Source organism: Ambystoma mexicanum, chromosome 6p (assembly GCF_040938575.1).
Source record: "Ambystoma mexicanum isolate Mex_15411 chromosome 6p, UKY_AmexF1_1, whole genome shotgun sequence".
Classification (NCBI taxonomy): Eukaryota; Metazoa; Chordata; class Amphibia; order Caudata; family Ambystomatidae; genus Ambystoma; species Ambystoma mexicanum.
The window spans coordinates 1,326,764,756-1,326,782,055 of NC_090935.1; the positions used below are offsets into that span (position 1 = coordinate 1,326,764,756).

General features: G+C 42.7%; 1 protein-coding gene across 2 annotated transcripts in view; it reads right to left on the reverse strand.

The window, feature by feature from the left end:
* Positions 1-2,221: 2,221 nt before the first annotated feature.
* Positions 2,222-17,300, reverse strand: part of LOC138510377 (coiled-coil domain-containing protein 171-like) — a 3,784,015-nt gene continuing 3,768,936 nt past the window's right edge. For both annotated transcript variants that reach the window (XM_069625990.1, XM_069625991.1), the window contains one exon: positions 2,222-2,545. In XM_069625990.1, coding sequence (XP_069482091.1) covers positions 2,312-2,545 — 234 coding nt within the window. In that variant the 3' untranslated portion in view covers positions 2,222-2,311. The remainder of the gene's footprint in view (positions 2,546-17,300) is intronic.

The following is a 17,300-nucleotide window of genomic DNA, read 5'->3' on the forward strand; positions in this document are numbered from 1 at the left end:
TACTTGTGGTGCTGCTTGAATAACTTTGTCATATGTGATGGGATCTGCACAGTTAGATTTTTCCACTGGCAGCATGGCCTTCCCAGTATTTTAGCAGCCTGTTATAGATCCTTCATATTTGAATTCATGTTGGAACTTTCTTCTGCATGCGAAAGCATTGATTTCAAAGAAATACGCTGTGATTGGTTCTGGGGGACAGGACTGCCAAATACTATGTCTGTGACAAAATAATTATTTTTGGTATTTTAATAGATGTGCTCAATATCATATTTTCCTCTTTAGCAACTTTTGAGTAACAGATTTCCTTGCAGTTTCATCGACATTTGCCATTGTGATCAAACATACCTTCTAAAATTGCCTCTAATAGAAATTCAATTAATTCTATCTGACTTGCACATTCTAGCACATTCGGCATTTTTGCGAGGTTTATCTGCACTTCAGCAGATATTGTGCACATTTTCTGCATAGTCTTTCATCTTTTGTACTGATGTACATACTCAACTTCAGTTTCAATTGGCTATTATCACTCAACTGAACGGCATAGTACGTCTTCTGACACGAATCTTCAGTGCAAAGAGTGTGCAATGGATGCCTCCTAGATTCAGATCTATTGCAAAAGAAGCAAGCACTTTCTTTTGTAATTGCGAACCAATACCTTGGTATCTTTTACACAGAAACTCCTTCCTGCTAACTGGGCACTCAGCGGCATCTTCATGATTTGCCAGTTATTTTTTGTATCGAGCCTGAGGTCTATAAAGATAACTTTTGGTGTGCACCTCTTGTAACAGGACAAGGCCACCTTGCATTAGACTGGTTCATTTCATCTGCCACTGTATTTCCAAATTGTTCTCAAGTTGTTTATAATCACTGTCTTCACACTCCTTTGAAATTCTTATATCATCAAATAGTTTTTCTGTGGATTTTGAGTTTTCAACTAAAGCCTCCAGTCCCAATGGCCGCAAATCAAAATCTATACCACAGATACTTTAACGTTAAAAGTTTGGACAATGGTTATGTTGCTCTATCTGCATAACACATTTCATACCTTCACTGAAAAGGTTGTACCTAAAACAGAAAGTAAAAATGCATCATTGAGAAAAAATGAGTGTCACTGTGGAAATGATTAATTTATAGTTAGTTAGACACAAAACCAGAAGTAACTTTTTCTAACTAAAACTTTCACAGAGCATGTTTCATTAATATATGTTGCTGTACTGCTTACGCTTAGTTTGAATTTCAAAGTAGTGTTTTGAAGCCAAGTAGCAATTGCAGTCAACTGGAGTTTGAAATACGAAAACGTACTAGACACAAAAATTGATGCACGATAAATGACTCATCTACTAAGCCAGTTATATCACAGGGGTTTCCTGGATTAGGGGCTTTCCAAGACATAAACACCGAAATATGGCTTTTTCAAGACCTGAAATTGCAAAGCTGAGGCCTGTGAATGCAAAGTGTAAGCCGTTTCCACCACACTTTTACACTCTGGGTAATTTTCTTTTTTGTTTAAGGCAAACCGGGGGCACAAAGTTTGAAATAACGTTTGTGCCCTTAATGACTCCCCTGCCTTAAAACACTACATAGTCTAATGTCTGGATGAGATTTGTATATCGGCGCTTAAAAATGGCTTCCTCTAGAACCCGCCTGCTTTTAGCTCCTGCGGTCTCCATAATAATCCATTGAAAATGCTGTCGGCCAAGTATAATTTGCAGGCAGCATTTTTATTTTTTACAAAAATCACAGTTAAATGAAAGTGTAAAGGCAAATTATCTTGTTTGCACTCTTTAATTTTCCACTCAGTTTTCTAAATGTGGAAAATCGCCTTATCTAGATTGACTTAGTTGGGCCAACAAGGTACATTTTTATTGCAGGCAAAGCATCACAACTATTAAACCAGAAGAGGATCATTAAGGCCAGTGTGGGGATGATATGAGGACTAATGGCAGCAGCAGCTACCTTAACGCCTGCTGTGGAATGTTCTTAAAGATAAACTAATATAATCCACACTCACCATTCCTCAATCAGACAATACGCCAGTGCAGACAATACACTGCTGTTAGGGATCAGGCGCTCTCAAACTACTACGGTGGTGATTTGCCGCAGTATAAAAGCAGAGTAACATAACATAACATGCAATTTAAATATGGGCGTCACAAAAAAGAATTGAATGCTGCAGAGATGTTGCGGCCCATTTCCAACAAAATTGAGACAGGCGTATTAGTGACTTTGACAGTGTTCTGGGAGCTTTATTTAGAAAATGTAATATGCCATACAGTGACAGTTTTAGAAGTACGGTTTTTACGATTGTTTTCTAGGCCAGCTCTATGATTTTGCTGATGACTTCATCTGCATCATAACAAAATTCGCTGTCGTCTTGTTTGTCAGTATCAAAGGTCAGGCTGTGTTCTTCACCACAGTCATAAGTAGAACTGCCTTCTTCACCTTCGTCATAAGTACGATTTCTGCTTTTGTCATCGTGATAAGTATGCTTGCCTCCTATGTCAGCATCAAAAGTACTATTGCCTTCATCAGTAGGTGTATTAGTCTGAAAAAGGCATGCAATACACCAATAAGAAAAAGGCAAGAAAAGACAAAGAGAGAAGAAAACAGATCAGTCTCACAAGGATGTTAAAAGCAATAGCCTATTTAGACATAGTTATGTACTCAAGGTATTTCGCATCCCTATACAGTCTTTATATATCATGAAAATACATATGTACTTAAAAACCTTAGAAAGGCAGCACTCTTCAATCTCAATATTACCTCAGTATGCATGAATGAACTCAGAGTTGACTATAGAAACTCATCATTGGGAAGCAGAATGATCTTTGAAATGCCATATTATGGATCGTGACTAATTACAACCAGGATTACACATCTTAACAAGCATTTTTGAGTACTGCCACATAAAGATAATCGCATGTTTCGAAACATCATTTTGGTCAAATACCCAATTTAGACAGCAGCAACCATATTTCTCCAGTGACGGTATTGTCCCTACTTTCATTACATTACACTATCTTCTGAACTTTTAAGATTCCAGAACAACCATATTAAAATGATGTGCCTTTCTCACCATCTCTAACAGTAAAAAACAAGCTACCTACCTTCAGTAACGTTTCTTTTCTGATGGATATATTTTTTAGCTAGCAGATTCTTCAGAAATGGAACCTCCTCGGACTGAACTGGGCAGATTTCAACAGATACCATTTGGCGGGCAACAGTGCCTCATGGCACCATCTGAAGTGACATCACTCCCTTAGCACAAGCCGCCCACTCCTCCAGGTCAGTTTTGATAATCTTGCTTCGGCCACTGAGACCAAAGAGCTGCAAAATTGGCACAACAGTATTATGCGGCACATCAGGGAATCCCGTTCATGAGGTGGGCTAGGACAGAGAAGATTAATCTGTGGCTGTGAGGATGTATACATCGGACTTTCTTTTACCGAAGGTTAGACACTCATTATTCTAATAGACACCTTTCTCCTGAAGATTCATTATATTTAGAACGCCCAACACAGGCAAAAAAATGCAAAAAAGGCCTGAACACGAACAATTAGGAGTCTCCTCTACCAGCTGCTCCACCAAAATGTGCCTGCAGAACCACTACTCTATCCAAACTCTAGTACTTAATATATAGTACGCAGCGCTGCCCACTTGACTTTCTGACAAACACGGTTCTTTACCCTGACAGGCAAACGCCCTAGCGACCACTGAGCACAGCACCGCAGAAAATTAAAGTGAAGTTTGACAAAGCACACAGCCTTCCAACCTACATATCATGAAAGTAGAAACCATCATGAAAGTAGAAATCGGTGTCTGTGATCTTCACATGTCAAGCAGCAGTTTTCTCTGAACCAAACATAATTGCCTCCCATAACCTTTAGCACTTAGCTTACAGTAATGAGCGAAGATTCAAGACGGCACCCTACCCTCATCTTCAAATTCGAGATCCTTGTGGCACACAGGGCACAACATATCTATCAGAGATAGAAAGCGAGACAAAGAAAGGAAGAGAGAGAAATTTAGAGCCAGATACAGGATCTGACAGTGGCAATGTCAGAAAGTGAAATGGGATTTGTCTGTAAGAGTCCAGAGGTAGGGGAGTGGGAAGGAAACAGGGTTGTTTTTGCCTTGAATAGCCTTTTTGATGTTTTGCTAAGACGTCTAATGCTTTGTAGTGCCTTTCATGCCCTTTTCATGCCTTGCTATGCCATGTAATGGTCTGCTGTATGTGGTTTCAGGTTTGTCTGTGCCCGTCACCAACCAGTTCAATGCAGGCTCTGACTGCTCCAGCACTGAAATGCTCAAATTCTACATTTGCATGCACAATACGCATACCAACTAAGCCACACACACAAGACGATTGAACACCCGTCCCAACAGACCTTTAACATCAAAACACTAGACCTCTACAATCATCTAACATACCAAAGCCTGGGTCAATGCATCCTGGCAACATGGGCACATGAGGCTCCCCTTCGGATGACTTTATTCTCTCGACACAGAACACATAGAAACCAACTCACACGCAGAGCTCAGGGATCTGCATGCATGACAACAACAGAACAGATCTCGCCCCACTATCCTCACCCACCCACATCTATTACAGGACCACACGAAAACACAAACATACATGTTTATGGTTCCATTGTGTTCTATCAAAATGCCCATCAGAAAGGCAGGGGGATCAATATGACTGAGATGATTTTAATGCATACAAGAGTAAAAGGTATTCGCAAAATAATTAACCTACTTAAGCATAAGATTGCATCCTTGAGTGAACTCAGAAGTAGTTCAATATTATTGCCTCTCTTTAGAGCGAGAAATATAATATAGCAATTAAAAACCTTCCTTCCGCCCAACCCTATTTAAATCTGATGTACTTCAAAACTTGCTAAATAGTACATACCACTGGTGAGGATGCCATTGTGCGAGGGGCCAAATATGTTCATCTACTCACATGGTGTCTGTGGGGAGCACCATCTTGTTGGTGTTTTTATCTGGTAGACATCTTTTGCTAATAGTGTGAAGATATCATGCCACATTATTGAATCCAAGTTACCATCTCTGATGGGTTTATGCGTTTGTCTTCCCACATGGATGGATGTTCATGGGCAGTGCCATATCGTTATCTCATAATGGCATGATTTATTTATTTATTTTGCCTTTTTAAAGCGCTCACACAGCCGTTACAGGATTGTTTTTTTTTTAGTTGCATAATTGTTTTTTTGTTAATCTTAGTTGCGTATTTATAACACGCTTAAACACCCAGAGGTTTCTAAGCGCGGACCCAGGGATCGTTGCCGTTAAGCTATCCTCCCGGATGATTGGGCCTCATTACGACCCAGGCGGTAAGTTACCGCCTGGGCCGTGACTTTACCACCATGGCGTAAACTACGTTTACGCCATGGTGGTTGGCGGACTTACCGCCCCATTCCGAGGTCGGCGGGGCGGTAAGTCCCCAATCCCCATTTACCCTTCCCCATTCCCATTTTTGCCCCATAGGGCATAATGGGAGTGGGGAAGGCGTTAATTACGCCACCGTAAATTACGGTGGCGTAATTAACTCCATGGTACCTTAGCGCCATGGATTTTAACACCTGCTAAAAGCAGGTGTTAAAAGCGCCATGGCGCTAAGGGACCTCGTAGTTGGCGGTAAGGGGTCGGCGCAGCTAACGCTGGCGTTAACCCCTTACCGCCAGGGTCGTAATGAGGCCCGTTGTTAGAATAGAGTCTTGGTTCCTAATCACGTAGTGACCATCTTAGAATGGTTTACAGGTCCCATATATGAACCAAAATCTTTGGAATATCCTGCATAGTGTTTGTAGAAAGCGCCATCTTGCTGGCGTAATGTTCAATGTTACAACAACATTACTGTACTATATTGCAGAGCGTGAGTTGCATGGTGGCCATCTTAGAGTGATACTCCAGGCCTCATATACTTGCCAGCTCATTTTACTAATTTTTTTTACTTCTACTTATGAGTATAAGAATTTTTGTTTTACTTGGGTTTACAACAGCATTTCAAATCTTAGATTATAAGTGAACTGTTAGGACCTTTTCTATTGTTTTTTAAACAAGTACAGGCAACATCTTTCCAGACATATTTCTCTTTAGTGCTTGGCTGAGCATATTAAATTGTTATGTAAACACGTGGCCAATTGATGCTAGTGGATCGCATTATTCAAATAATTTTTATACTTCTTAAGTCTGAAGATCCAACTGTGTTCCAGGCGGAGTACAATTTCATTGATGTCTTCACTCCTCAGCAGAATTTGTAACTGTCCAAAACTGTCCAGTCAAATTGGTCACATGTGCATTTATAAGTCACAACATGTTCCACTAATTGTGCATTCTATTTCTTTATTCTAATACATAATTTATGATCCTTTATTCTCTTTTTCTCACATCTGTCAGTCATATCTACATATCTCAGGTTTTTTAATTAGTTATTTATTTAATTGGAACCAGGGTACCTTCCACCTTATGTTGATATTTTTACTGCCAGTGGTTTGGTCATAGTGATTTGGTCATACAGAACAAATACTGTATGGTGAGTGTGCAACCACTCTTGATTGTGTCCACAGTTTTCTTTGTGTATCGTGGGAGAAATTGCCCCCAAGGGAATAATGGTGTGAGTGTACCAGCTAATTTCTCAGATTGCATCTGCAGTTCACAGAAAATCTGGGTTTTTGTAATACAGGAGGGCACACATTATTTAATGGCCCACGTTTTGTATTCATTTTTTATTTGTATTTATATTTTATTTTTTGGAGACTAGGGGCCTCATTATAAGGCTGGCGCTCCCGGAATGAAGGGGGCCGGTACAGCACCGGCCCCCTTCATTCCGGGAGTGCCGATTACAAGCTTCCCATCACGGGACCCGGATTGCACGCCTGGTAAAACCAGGCGTGCTTTCCGGGTCCCGCGAGGGGAAGAGGGAGGCAATAACGGGCCAGATGTAATCTGCCCGTTATTGCCTTCCTCCCCATTCCCATTGAGCCCTATGGTGGCTCAAATGGGAATGGGGATGGGTTTCTGCATGGAGTACTTACCGGGTCCTCCTGTCAGTCTAGAAAAATAGATACCTTTCACGACCAATGGCAATGTATCATATTGGCCGACGACCAACTGTCTCATGCACTAAACGTCAGAAATACAGACTCATAAGTTTGACCAATGTGCGGCCATTTTGATGTAGCTAGAATCGCCATTTTGTTCACTAACGTTTGCTCATTGCTTTTGTTTTCAAAACTGCTTAGCCGAAAGCTTATTCTGCTTATTCTGCTTCACTGATTACCTTGTTGTTCAAAGCGAAAGAGCAAGGCCGCGAGGCCAGGAGTTATTTGTTGAAACATAACGTAGGCAGCCCCAGAGAGGAATGCACAATCCCCTCCCGCATATAGCCTTGGAGGAGAGCAACACGGCATTTAATCATTTCTCTGATGCCAGCCAGTCTCGTTAATATGGTAGAAATGCTAGAAAGAAACAGCTAAAGGCTTGAATTATGCTTTTTCTTACTGCCCCCCTCTCCTAAGCCCAGCAGAGCGAGCTGACTCCCAGGACACGAATAGCAAATAGGAGATAGCAAGGCCTGGAATGCGACTCTTCCCCCGTACGCAGCTTGCCTGCAAGAACAGAAGCACTGTGTTCTGTTCAACAAAGAAATATGTCTCTAGACTTGCAATGTTGCCTATTTTTGCTAAAATAGATGTTTGAAGGTGTCATATTCGTCAAAATTGTCAATCATCAGACCCAGTTGAAAGAAACTTTACAATGGGCGTAATGAACATGTCATGACTGATTGCAGGATGTCCATTTTGTATATATGTAACTGATGTACGTTATTTGCTCTTTTGCGTCCCTCGAGGTCTGGAGACACACGTCGCGGGGCATGAGACCGAGTTGGCCAACTGAGACTTTTTTGCTTTGCAATAAACCCTAGGTTTTGGGAATACAACCTCATGTCTGACGTGTCAGTTCATGTGTGGTGATTTGCCTTGTTTCCGCTACGCGAGAATCCCCTATGGGCCCCTTCAAGATGGCGCCCAAATACGGACCCTCGCATAGTCAGCCCCCCCGAAATAATGGCAATATATAAGAGGGCACTAGAACCAGGGACAGGGGAAACAGCCTTGTTGCTTTACTTGGGGATATTATTGCATATGAGGGAAGGGGGAGGAACAGTGAGTGCGGCATTTCCAATGAGAGAGGTCCCACCTACCTATGTGCCCAAAATAGAAATTCCTGCAGCAGGCACTGTAGCGGCGCAGGTGACGCCAGCACTTTATACTGCCCAATATGTACGTGTCCCCTTTTCCAGGCAGGAAGTGAATAACATAAAACAGACGATTCCTGATATAAGAAAGAATCCCGCAGGATTTTAAAGAAGTAGAATCCTGTCTGCAATCATCCGTGCTTATCATGGGTGACATAGATTTAATATTCCCAGTGATCCTGCCAGCAGACATATGGAAGCAGATAAGAAAAGTGGATGATATAACGGCCTATGGCGCCACCTGGGCGGATTTAGTAAAAGAAGACAGGGATAAAGAGGTTGGAGGGAAGCCAGGGGCGAACATGGTAGCGGTATCAGGACGAATTATACAAAGATTAAAAGAGATTGTTCCAGAGAAAATAATCTAAGTATTCACAGACTTCAGTGGGCAGGATGTGAGTTCAGAAGCGGGGAAAAGATTATTTGTTGATAAGTATGTGAGGGGGTTGACTCTTCCAATTAAAAATGTGATAATGACATCCGAAAGTGCATGGCAAGCAAAAACGCTGGGCGAAGTATTACATATGGCACAATATTATGAGAACAGGGTAAATGCAGAGAAAGAAAAAGAGGCAAAAGATAGAGTAAATTTGAAGACGAGAGTGCTACTTCAGCAAGTAGCAGGGCACAACAGAGGGAGGGGGAACGCACAAGGAAGGAGTAATTCAAATATGCATGGAGGACCGTTGGGGCAGAATCAGTGTGCATACTGAAAAGAGGAAGGGCACTGGAGAGCGCAATGCCCACATTTGCAAAATAGAACTTGGGGTGGTCATAGAAGACAGCACTGGGGGCACCCAGGAGCAAATGGACCGAATAGAAATAATATGCAGCAACACCAAAGTAACCAAGGAGGTCAGAATCAAGCTCAACATCAGAACGCTACCAACCAGATTCAGGGCCAGAGTAATCAACAACATGGGAATAACCAGAATGGGGGAGCTAGAGGAAGGGATGGGAACATTTTCGATACACAACAAAATACGTATTACAGCAATAGCAGTGATTACACATCGGACGATGTGTTATTCCCTCAATAGGACAGCCCAAGAAAGGGGTCGGAACCAGTCTCTATTCCCATGAATCAGAAAGGACCCTATGTAGAGATGAGAGTCCCGGATACAGAGCACCATTTTCTTGTAGATACAGGAGCGCAGAAGTGTTCAATAGATCATCACTTGGTTCCAGATATACCACTGTCAGGGCAAATGAATATTTCTGTAGGGTTTGCAGGTACTCCAGTAACTAACCCAGTGTCCCAATCAGTCCCAGTAACAATAGGTCCATTCACTGAGCATTGTCCATTTCTCTTAACAGATAATTGTGGAGAAAACCTTTTGGGATTGAATTTATTGAAAAAACTAGGAGCAGTTATTGATTGCACTCCCGATGGTGTGTTTTTAACAATTTGGCCACAAGATGCACAGGTGTCTGAATTTTTGTCTAAACCCTTGCCAGGAGAGTTGAGTAAGGTGCCAATCTGTATATGGGCAATAAATGACAATGATGTGGGATGCTTAAAGATAGAGCCAGTAAAAGTGATTTTGAAAGAAGGGGTCAAGCTGCCGCATATTCCACAGTACAGAATTTCAACCGACGGAGAGCAAGGATTGAAAAGGATTGTTTCAGATTTGGTGAAATTAGGGGTAATTGAGGAAATTGCAGGTAGTACAGGCAACAGCCCCATTCTTCCGGTATACAAGAAAGGAGATAACGAGGTACCCTATCGTTTCATAATTGATCTGCGCGCATTAAACAAGGTAGTCGACCCTCAATTTCCCTTAGTGGCAGACGTCACCACCATTTTGACAATGATACCTGCATCAGCAGAATACTTTAGCGTGATTGACTTAAAGAATGCTTTCTTTAGCATTCCAGTGAGCAAGGACAGTAGATATTTGTTCGCGTTCACTTTAGGAGGACGGTCATTCACATTCACGTGCATTCCACAAGGATACATGAAAAGTCTGAGTATTTACAGCAGGGCATTGAAGGAACAACTAGATATGCTAGAGCTACCAACAGGTTGTGTATTGCTACAATATATAGACGATCTGTTGATCGCTGCAGACACAGAGAAGATTTGTAAAGAAAGTACCATTTTACTAATAACATACTTAGCAGTGCATGGCCACAAAGCCAGCTTGAAAAAATGTCTGTATTGTCGAAAGGAAGTGGTGTATTTGGGTTACTTACTTTCGAAAGAAGGAAGAAGAATAACGCCAGAGCGAATAGAGAGCATTTCTGGTATGCATATTCCAAAAACACAGAAAGGAGTCAGAGCCATAATAGGCATGGCTTCTTATTGCCGGCAATGGATTGGAAACTTTGCGTTAATTGTGAAACCAATGGTGGCATTGACGAAAAAGGATGCTGTGATGCCTTTGCAGTGGAATGAATAATGTCAGAGAGCATTTGAGTTGTTGAAAATTGCGTTATGTTCTGCTCCAGTTTTGGGCACACCAAATTATGAGAAGATTTTTAGACTGTTTGTATGCGAAAGTGAAGGAAGTGCATTGGCTGTTTTGACACAGTAACAAGGTGGAAGAAATAGGCCATGCGGCTATTTTTCTTCCGTGCTGGACCCTGTAGCCCGCGCACTGCCACGATGTTTGCGAGCTGTTGCAGCGGCTGCTGCGTCAGTGAAACAAACGGAAGGGATGGTATTGGGGTACACTTTAATTTTGATGGTGCCACATGCCATAGACGTTCTACTAAATAGAACACAGACGCAACACCTCACCTCTGCTAGACTGACTAAATATGAAATCATCTTATTCGTGCCCCACATCCAAATCATGAGGTGTAGCGCTTTGAATCCAGCAGAATTAATGCCACTGCCCACAGAGGAACTTGGTGACAATGAATCACCTCCCCATGATTGTTTAAGGGTTACTGAGGAAGAAACAGAGGGGAGAGTTGATTTAAGTGACACCCCACAGAAAGAGCCAGATGGAGAGTTATTTTGTGACGGCTCTTGTTTTAAATTACCTTATTGCACATCAACTGCCGCCTACGCTATCACTACCCTAGAGAGCATTGTAGAAAGCAAAAGAATCCCCTACAACTCGGCACAAGCCGCAGAAATAATGGCCTTGACCAGAGCCTGTGAGATTTCTGAGAATTTACACGTGAACATATATACTGATAGCCAGTACACCTTTGGCGTGGTTCATAACTTTGGCCGACTCTGGCGGAGAGGGGTTTCTTAACATCACATGGAACCAGAATCCAACATGGCCCTTTGATTGTACGATTGCTGTCTGCGCTCACGTTTCCAAAGCACCTAGCAATAGTGAAATGCGAGGCGCATAAAAGAGTGACATGTAAAGTGGGAGAGGGAAACGCATTTGCAGACAGGATTGCGAAACAAACTGCCACTGATTTAAATACCAAAATGATGACAGTACAGTCTGAGGAAGTGCCTTGCATGATAGAAGATGGGATTGCCACTGTCAAAGAAATGCAGGCCGAAGGTACTACTTATGAGATACAAGGGTGGGCTGAGGGCTCTGCTGAATTAAATTTGGAGGGTTGTTGGGTGGACAAGAGAACTAAAAACTGGATGTTGCCTAATTCCTATGTAAATGCAATGGTCACAATGGCCCACAGCCCTACCCACATATGTGCCAAGAACATAATCCAGCATCTAGCTACGGTATGGGAGAATGTAAACATAAAAAAGAATGCAGAGAGGTTGGTTCAGAACTGCATCACGTGCTTACAGCACAATGTAGGAAAGGGAACGGTGACTCTGATAGGAAGTTTTGGCCCTCCCTCTATGCCTTTTGAGGTAATCCATTTCGATTTCATAGAAATGGAGCGATGCCAAAACTTTAAATATGTTCTAGTGGTAATATGACACCACAAAAACAGAAGAGAGCAGGGAAACTCTAAACTCTGGACCAGAGTATTATAGTGCCACAGGAATCCGGAAAAATTTGTCCAGAGAACAAAACTGTGTTACTTGCAGATTGTATCAGTTTTATTTAATCATGATACAGAAATTTAGAAAATAATCAATTAATGACACAGTACTTTAAGGAACATATTATTACATATCACAGCAATAGAGGTACATCTAAAACATGGCTAAAATTAGTCCATCAACCAAACCATTCATAGTGCAGCATTCAACCCATACAACATTCATCGTGACAATCATCCAGACAACAATAGCTAAAAAAAGGGACAACATTACTTCATAATGGGGAGTGAGCACAATCATCACAGCCCAGCTAATAGTTTTAATATATGTTATTTGATTTTATAGGAGCAGAGAAACATACAATAGAAAAAAAGTTGTTAAAACAATCTATCACAAGGGCAGATCTAGGGATAACCATGTAGTGTAGATCACATCCCTTGGGAGCAAAACTCAACCGGTTTCGACGTGGTATGTCTAATGCACAACGTCTTCATCAGGAGGTATGGAACAGAAGACTCACACAGTCAACCAAGCACTGGTGTGAGAAATGAACAAAGTATATGTTCTGAGGGAATGAGCCCTACCGAGGGCTAAGGTTGTCCTTAAGCTGTGAAGCCAGAAGCACTGTGTACCGTGGCAACCATCACCGTGGGATCTGATGAGGGACCCTACTGGGCACAGGATGCGAACAGAGAGCTCAGTTCGATTAGGCAAGCCTGGGTGAGCCAATTGATGACAGGATGCACTGGTGTAAACGACCATCAGTCCGCTAGCCAAGGGCGGCACTAACACGTCCTGCGGGTGCTGCCGAGCGCGTGTCACGATTTACACTGCGCTGAGTTCTACATCCTGTGGAGCCCGCGCTCGGCAGCACCCGCAGGACGTGTTAGTGCCGCCCTTGGCTAGCGGACTGATGGTCGTTTACACCAGTGCATCCTGTCATCAATTGGCTCACCCAGGCTTGCCTAATCGAACTGAGCTCTCTGTTCGCATCCTGTGCCCAGTAGGGTCCCTCATCAGATCCCACGGTGATGGTTGCCACGGTACACAGTGCTTCTGGCTTCACAGCTTAAGGACAACCTTAGCCCTCGGTAGGGCTCATTCCCTCAGAACATATACTTTGTTCATTTCTCACACCAGTGCTTGGTTGACTGTGTGAGTCTTCTGTTCCATACCTCCTGATGAAGACGTTGTGCATTAGACATACCACGTCGAAACCGGTTGAGTTTTGCTCCCAAGGGATGTGATCTACACTACATGGTTATCCCTAGATCTGCCCTTGTGATAGATTGTTTTAACAACTTTTTTTCTATTGTATGTTTCTCTGCTCCTATAAAATCAAATAACATATATTAAAACTATTAGCTGGGCTGTGATGATTGTGCTCACTCCCCATTATGAAGTAATGTTGTCCCTTTTTTTAGCTATTGTTGTCTGGATGATTGTCACGATGAATGTTGTATGGGTTGAATGCTGCACTATGAATGGTTTGGTTGATGGACTAATTTTAGCCATGTTTTAGATGTACCTAGTGGTAATATGTGCATTCAGCAAATGGGTGGAAGCATATCCTTTAAAGGACTGCATGGCAATGAGCACGGCAAAAGTAATGCTAAAGGAATATTTTTCCCGTTTCGGCCTGCCCCGTGTCATATGGTCAAATAACGGTCCACATTTTGTGGGCGCAGTGATATTACAGATATGTGCAGGTCTCCAGATTGATAAGCGATTCCATAGTTCGAGACATCCGAGTTCGGCCGGTCTTATTGAACGTCATAATGGAATCTTAAAATCTAAGATCAGTAAGATATGTGCAGGAAGCAAGTTGAGTTGGGTGGACGCATTACCATTAGCGCTATTGTGCATGTGCACGTCAGTACAGGCAAGAACTGGGCTCTCCCCGTACAAAATTGTCATGGGGAGGCCAGCGAATGTTTGGTGCGCACCTCAGCCTAAGCGACTTTGCGAAGTTGAGCATCCTGTGCTTAGTACTTATTGTGGACTTTTAATACAGAAACTGCGTTTGATTCATCAGCAGGTGCAGGAGGCTTTACCTGTGAGGTATACTGGTCCGGGGCACGCGCTAGAGCAAGGAGACTGGGTGCTACTCCAAAACTTTGAACGAAAGACATCATTAGCACCCAGATGGCGTGGCCCCTATCAAGTACTTCTGGCAACGCAAACAGCATTTCGAGTGGATGGGAGGAAGGCGTGGATCCATGCCACGCATGCTAAAAAGATCCCACCAACACTGAAAGACTTGCCTGACCGAGACGACCAGAAAGAAACAGCAGCTCCAGAATCGAAAGAAACTGTTGCCAGTCCCTTACTACAGAATCTGCCTAAACCTGAAGTGAAGCTGGAAGCGAAGCCTGGAAGGATTGCTATAAAGGAGAAAGGGCAAAGAGTGCCCCAACGTTGGCCAGCTGAATCTGCATCACTGCGGGACAACACAAAGCGTGTACCACTTTGGCGCCCACCAGCATCTGCCATTGTGCCACTGCCTGAAACGAAATCTGCATCACCGCTGCGGCGCCCACAGCCACTTGTTATTGCGCCACAGGACTCCGAGTTTGAGTCTGGGAGTGCACCAGCACTATTCATTGACCACACTGTACAAGGAGCTAGACGGTACAATCTGCGGCTTCGAAAGAAGGAGTGATCGAATCTGCATTTCATTGATCTTTCATCATTGCCTCTGGTTCCCATCACGGATGGAGAGGGAGCTGGAGGTCTAGAGGAGAGAAGCATGAGAGTTGTGCAGATCGGGCAACTCAAGACTCGCGGCTCCTCAGTGCGATCATAAAAAATCCATGTGTCCGGAACCCGAGTGGACAAGCGGGGCGCACATGGTACAAAGGCACTTGATAAACTGCTCTGGAGTTCTTTTGAGCAACCTGCGAATGCATAATGTTCTTGCCTAAACGAGTAAGCAATCCAGGCTGCTAAGAGCTGGCAGAATGAACTGTTGACATTTGTCAAACTTATTGACATTCGGACGAGTGCCACAAGGAGAGATATTCACAACGACCACTGCGGAAGAAGAAGGCCTGTGAGAGAGAGAATGCCAGAACTAGCTTTAGCCTCCTCCTGCACCGCTGCTGATAACAAATTAGGTATAAAGACTGAAAAGTTAGAAAAAACGCATTGTCGAAAAAACTGTATGCTGATCTTAACGATAGTTATGTGTGTTATGAGTATGTTAGCACCAATAATGACAGCGTTGATACTATGTTACGCGGAAGCAACGCATCCATTGAATTTGCTCTTGCCGGTAATTAATATCTCCACCACTGAAAGCCCGGTTCATGTAATCACTTACACCTTGTTCCCAATGGAAGAGAGGCACAGAGAAGGATATGGGAATAATACCCTATTGCTCATAATGAACATGACACATGCAATTTTAAAGAAAAATAATTGCTGGGTATGCGCCCATTTACCGCAGCATGCTGGGAAGGGAATAGGTTGGTATGTGCAGCCATTACCATTAAGTTCTGCATGCAGTGCATCACTGAGTGCATTATTTTATGGGAAATAGAATAAGAGTGATACAGGTCAATTAGATAAAACAAACATGAATGAATTTGAGGAAATAATTATGAGACCCGCAGGCTGTTCTATATTTCATAAAGCACGAATGTTAATACAAAAACCTACGCCTAAACCTGTACAACGAGATAGATTGTCTCCACCATCCAAAACATCAGTAATCACGTTTCGTGTTAGAGCAGAAGAAAATAAAGATGCAATGCCCCCTTCCTATACAGTGAATTATAGCCCACGAACTGTCCCTTTTTGCCTGAAGAAGAAAGGCTCCTATTCAGTAGGAACGTTTATTGGTTGCATGAATACAGCGGTTCTCAAAAGAGAAGTAGAACCAGTGTATGTAGGTGATCCCGTTTATTTTATATGCGAAGAAAAAGCGTATCCCTGGTTACCTAGAAACTGGGGAGGCACATGTTATTTGGGTCTACTGTTCCCAGGAGTGTTCCTCTTGGACACAGCAGATGTAGCTAGGCTATCCAGATCTAGGCCGTGAAGAAGTACAGAAGACGCTTTGATTACAGAAGACTTAGCAAAATCATTCGTACCATTTCAGGCCCAAGCAATACATTCCTATAACATAAGCCAACTATCCAGAATATTAGAGAATACAATAAACATAACAACAGATATACTATACAACATGACGCTAGAAGAAAAGGGGGTTAGATTAATGATGTTTGCAAAATAGAATGGCTCTTGATGTAATCCTGATTGATCGTGGGGGGGTTTGCAAAATCGTGGGATCAGCCTGCTGCGTATTCGTAAATGACTCCTCCCCTACGATTTTTGAAGCGATAAGAAAGTTGCACGTCCTGAGTTCTGAACTCCATAACATGAATGGGAACTGGGAGGCAGGGTCCTGGTTCTGGGAAATATTACGTGCGTGGGGATGGAAGTTAATTGCAATACTAGTAGTAGTGTTCGGAATATTTATGACTTGCTGTTGTTGCATACACTGTCTGCCCCTAGTTTGCACTGAGATAAGTGAAGAGTGTATGCATATGGTAACCCAAAAACAAACACATGGCCATTTCATTTCATGAAATAAAAACAATAGAAGAATTCATGGCCATAAATATTGGTGAGAATGAAGACGCATTTAGTGGGAAGAAAGATTCAGGTTCAAATTCACATTCAGATAATTCAGACACATCATCAGAGGAGGATGCAATGTATGGATAAGGCGTTTGGCAGTCGGCCAAAAGGAGGGGTTTGTCAATCTAGAAAAATAGATACCTCTCACGACCAATGGCAATGTATCATATTGGCCGACGACCAACCGTCTCATGCACTAAACGTCAGAAATACAGACTCATAAGTTTGACCAATGTGCAGTATTTTTGATGTAGTTAGAATCGCCATTTTGTTCACTAACGTTTGCTTATTGCTTTTTGTTCAAAACTGCTTAGCCGAAAGCTTATTCTGCTTATTCTGCTTATTCTGCTTCACTGATTACCTTGTTGTTCAAAGCGAAAGAGCAAGGCCGCGAGGCCGGGAGTTATTCGTTGAAACATAACATAGGCAGCCCCAGAGAGGAATGCC